The sequence below is a fragment of the Cololabis saira genome, chromosome 18 (genome assembly GCF_033807715.1).
Source record: "Cololabis saira isolate AMF1-May2022 chromosome 18, fColSai1.1, whole genome shotgun sequence".
Classification (NCBI taxonomy): domain Eukaryota; kingdom Metazoa; phylum Chordata; class Actinopteri; order Beloniformes; family Belonidae; genus Cololabis; species Cololabis saira.
Window position 1 is genome coordinate 15,722,082 of NC_084604.1, and position 4,908 is coordinate 15,726,989.

General features: G+C 39.3%; 1 protein-coding gene across 1 annotated transcript in view; it reads left to right on the plus strand.

The window, feature by feature from the left end:
• The first annotated feature begins 238 nt into the window (after positions 1-238).
• Positions 239-4,908, plus strand: part of LOC133464560 (alpha-1-antitrypsin homolog) — a 13,933-nt gene continuing 9,263 nt past the window's right edge. The window contains exon 1 of the mRNA XM_061746613.1: positions 239-379. Within this exon, the coding sequence (XP_061602597.1) occupies positions 298-379 (82 nt within the window). The 5' untranslated portion in view covers positions 239-297. The remainder of the gene's footprint in view (positions 380-4,908) is intronic.

Below are 4,908 nucleotides of genomic sequence, written 5' to 3' on the forward strand. Positions count from 1 at the left end.
CCCAAAGGTAATTTAGAACAGCAAAAAATGTGTTAATAAATGTGCGATTAATATGTGATTAATCGCAAGTTAACTATGGACAACATGCAATTAATCGCAATTAAAAAAATGTATCGTTTGACAGCGCTAATATATATATATACATACATATTAAAAAAAAGCTGAATCGAAATTATTAGAAAGTTGACCTTTGTTTCTTTAACTTTACCGAGTTATTCAAGTGGGCTTTAAGTCCACCTTGCACAACCAACAGTTAGCACATGATAAAAACAGCTACTTTTTTTGGTTAATATTTACATGACTTGTCAGCTGACCGTCTCTGAACTTTGCAGTATAATGGTGGAGTTTCTGGTAAACTGCATTAAAGAGGACCTTAGAGGTAAGCATCAATGACACATGGTCAATGTTAGTTTAAATCTAAGGATTCATACTTAAGAAATAAATGACAGCTGATCAATTCTGATCTGAATTTCTGGCAGCAAAATTAGTTTTTAATTGATATGTAATGTGATTATTACATTGTAAAGGGTTAAAAGCAGTTTGTTGAGATATTTGTTGACATAGTTGCTGAAAGTTGTAAATTCGATGTTATTTCATTTGTCTCTTTGTTAACCTCTGTACAAAAAACGTTGGTCATAATCAAATATTGCAGTTGTATGCCCAGGACTGTTAGGTAGGAGCACTGGGTGATAAAATGGGGAAAAAACCGGGATAAAAATATTAAAAAAAAAAAAAAATAAAAAAATATTGCAGTTGTAGATTATCAGTCATCCAGGTGATGATGATGATCCTAGATGTTTCAATAGAAAGAAACTTCTTGGTTCTTAAAGTTGTTTCAGCTCTCATCTGTAATGTTCTTTCATTTGAACTGACTGCTTTCAAAAGACTGTTGAGACATTTATTCTGTGTAAGTTATTGATGTCACATGTGAGTCACTGACCCGACCTGTCTTTCATGTGATCCATTTAAGGTCTCTTGTCAGCTGTACATTATTTACCCCGTCGGCATAAAGGGTGTTTTGGTCACAAAAATTAAATTTGAAGGTTTCTGAAACCATCTGAGCAGGACATTCGAGAGAGGACCGTTAGAACTGAATGCTGAGACCTTCTCATCTGTTTAAATTAGATTTAAATTTAGGGACGCAGAACTATGGGCAAAAGCCGAGCAGCGAGGATGAAAAGTGAGTGTTTGTCCAGTAGAAGTAGGATGTTGGGGTTTTACAGTTAAATCACCGGTTGCATTATTGAAGGAACTGGGAGTATGTGTGCAGACCTATGGGGCTAGAACAGTCTCATAATTCACAAATGCACATGCTGATCTACAAATGCACAGGACAAAATTCACAAATGCAAAGACTGATTCACAAATGCACAGGACAAAATTCACAAATGCACACGCCGATCCACAAATGCACAGACCGATTCACAAATGCAAACGGCGATTCACAAATGCATAGGACAAGATTCACAAATGCACAGACGGATTCTCAAATGCACAGAACACGTGCGTAGAACAAGATACACAAATGTATTTTTGATGCACACAGAAATATAACCTGATTTACAAACTTTTTTTGTCTGTGAGGTGCGCTGGATTTGCGTGTGAATTTTGAGACTCCCCTGATGTGACTCGAGCCACAAATGCGTTTTTTTTAAACATGGAAGGATCTGCAACCAATCAGTTATCTTCCTTTATTTCCGCCAATCAAATGAGCGCACCCCACGTGGGGGACGATTTACTCCAAAACCAATCAGATTAAAGGGGCGGATACATCTTCTGTTTGAGCCTGCGTTCGCTTAGAAAAGTGATTAAATATTTCGAGTTGGTGGAATAAAGATAAATAAACAAGACAGCAACACGGAATGGAGAGGAGATCACTGCTCTGCTTTTGTTGTGATCTCGGTAAAGAAAACAGCGCGATCCGAGATGGTTTGTCGGGCCGTTCAACCAGATCCGTCGGGAGACTGGAGAGCTCGTTCGTCTCGCCGATGAACGTGGCCTGCAGTTCTCGCTCTGGCCGCTAGTGGCGCTGGTCCAGTTCAAATGCGCTTGTCCCGGTCAGACACCAGCTGACCACAAGTGACCAGACGCAGAGGTCAGAAACAAGCAGCTGTTATCCTGACAACATGAGCGTGCACGCTCCACGCTGCAGCTCGTCCCCATCAGGTAGACGAGGATGACAGCCAGCTCTCTGCTGCGGTGTGTGTGGTTTGGAGCAGAATCAGCGGGAAATATCGCCGCTGTTTCTCATCATCAGTTGCTGCATCGGCAGGACTAAGAGCTCTCCAGTCTCCCGACGGTTCTGGTTGAACGGCCCGACAAACCATCTCTGATCGCGCTGTTTTCTTTACCGAGATCACAACAAAAGCAGAGCAGTGATCTCCTCTCCATCCCGTGTTGCTGTCTTGTTTATTTATCTTTATTCCACCAACTTGAAATATTTCATTACTTTTCTTAGTGAACGGACGCGAATGCGGGCTCAAACAGCAGATGTATCCGCCCCTTTAATCTGATTGTTTTACGAGTGAATCGTCCCCCACGTGGGGTGCGCTCATATGATTGGCTGAAACAAAGGAAGATATCTGATTGGTTGCAGATCCTTCAATGTTAAAAAAAACCCATTTGTGGATCGAGTCACGTCAGGGGAGTCTCAAAAGTCACACACAAATCCAGCACAGCTCACAGACAAAAAAACGTTTGTAAATCAGGTTATATTTGTGTCTGCATCAAAAATAGATTTCTGTATCTTGTCCTACGCACGTGTGAATATTTCTGTGCATTTGTGTATCGGTCTGTGCATTTGTGAATCTTTTTTCCTGTGCTTTTGTGATTCGGTCAGTGCATTTGTGAATCAGTCTGTGCATTTGTGAATTTTGTCCTGTGCATTTGTGGATCGGCATGTGCATTTGTGAATTATGAGACTGTTCTAGCCCCATACAGACCCGATGTAGTCAGTGGATTTGGATTAGGAGAAATGATGTCAGCTGGTGAAGTAGAAATAGGAGTTACTGTTAGATATCTTCAACTTCTTTGTTCATGAAGATGAAGGAGTGAAGGGAGGGTCAGATGAGGTTCACCAATCAGGTTTCTGAGGAGGAAATCCCAGAAGAGGAAGGTTATTTAAGGAAATGAGCGTGGCCTATTTGAATCTTTTTTACAGTACAGTAATAACCAGGTAATACCCTGGTAATTACACTGTAATTACCTAGTAGTACCTTGTATTTACAAGATAATTACATGCTAACTACCGGGTAATTTACCCAGTAAGTACTAGGTAATTATTACTTATTTTCTTGTACCATGTAATTATGTGTATTTACCACGTAATTACATGGTAAATACCTGGTTGTTTAAACTAAACATTATTAGGTAACTACAAAGACATTAAATGGGAACTATGAGGGAAATTACAGGTATTTACTAGGTTAATATTGGTAACTACCAGTCAATTTACCATGTAATTACTCTGAAATTGCATGAATTATTTCTAAGTAAGTACCAGGTAATTACTAAGTATTTTTCTGCAAACTACCAGGAAATTATAACTTATATTTGAGGTAGTTACCAGCTAATTACACTTCAATGACCATTTAGTTACCTTGTATTTACTATACATTTCATGGATAACTACCGGGTATTTACCCATTCATTATTGATTTATGTATTATCAATGGATTGGTGCATGTACCCCCGAGGGGTGTAAATGACTCTATTGATCCTGTAATTAACCTGATAGTTACCATGTTTTACCTGGCAATTGGCAGGTACTTCCCTTGTAGTTACTTGCCCAGTAATTCTATTTCCTAAGTATTTACCCAATAAGTACAGAAATTTTTACCTGGCTTTTACCCATTAATTAAAGTGAAACTGGACTGTAAAACAAAGCGTGTGTTGGCAAAACGTCTGATAATTACCTCCCCTTTACCCCGCAAATAGAAAGTTGGACCACACCCCCTCACACACCACCACCACCTTGTAACAAATACGCCAAAACAGGTGATCTGTCAAAGACTTTTTTTTTCTTCAAAAGGATAAAGACAAAAATACAAAGTTCTGTATAAAAACATATTGTACAGTGTAAAATGTATTGCATAATGTAAAAAATAAAACTAGGCACAGTGTTGAAAGTATAGGCACATTCAGTCAATCAATGCAACAAATAAAAAATACAGTGCATTCAATAACGATATAACAACATATTTAGATCTCAAACTGGCATGTCAAGGACCCCAGTATTATCTGCATTTGGCCATCACCCTTAATCTCAATTTCTTTTCCCAGATACCCTCACAGAAGCAAAGATTTGAGACATGTAAACAACAAAAACACGGGGCGAACCACAATAAAATAACTTTTCATAAGTTTCAACACAAAATATGACAAGTTAATCATTTGCTTGCATATTTTACCAACTCTGGAGCAGCGTTAGCATGCTGCTACGCTCGGACGGGAACAGGAAGTTAAGCTTCATCAATAACGGAAGTAACAGAGGAAGAACGGTGCTCTTCAAAATAAAAGCATAAAAATAAAACGTAAAATGACATAAGTGCTTAATTAGGTTGTTCAGCGCCTACGTCACGCGCGTCCTGGTCAGTCATTTCCGGGGCCAGGCAGTTGTTGTGACCATAGACATATATACATAGACGCCGCATTGACTGACGCTTCCTATTGGGGCCGACGTCGGGAGTGGCCGCCATCTTGGATCGGTGGCGCTTTGACTCCAGTAGGTTTACTTCTATTGAGGAAGGAGGTGTATGCATAAGTAAAATAACTATAACTCACTTAATTTTCAACCGATTTTCACGCAGTTTGCTTTGTTACAAACGGCAGACATGTAGCTATGATACAGGATGCTTGATGTACGTTAAGAATGCAGGCTTTCATGCTAAAATACGTTCTGCAGGTAGT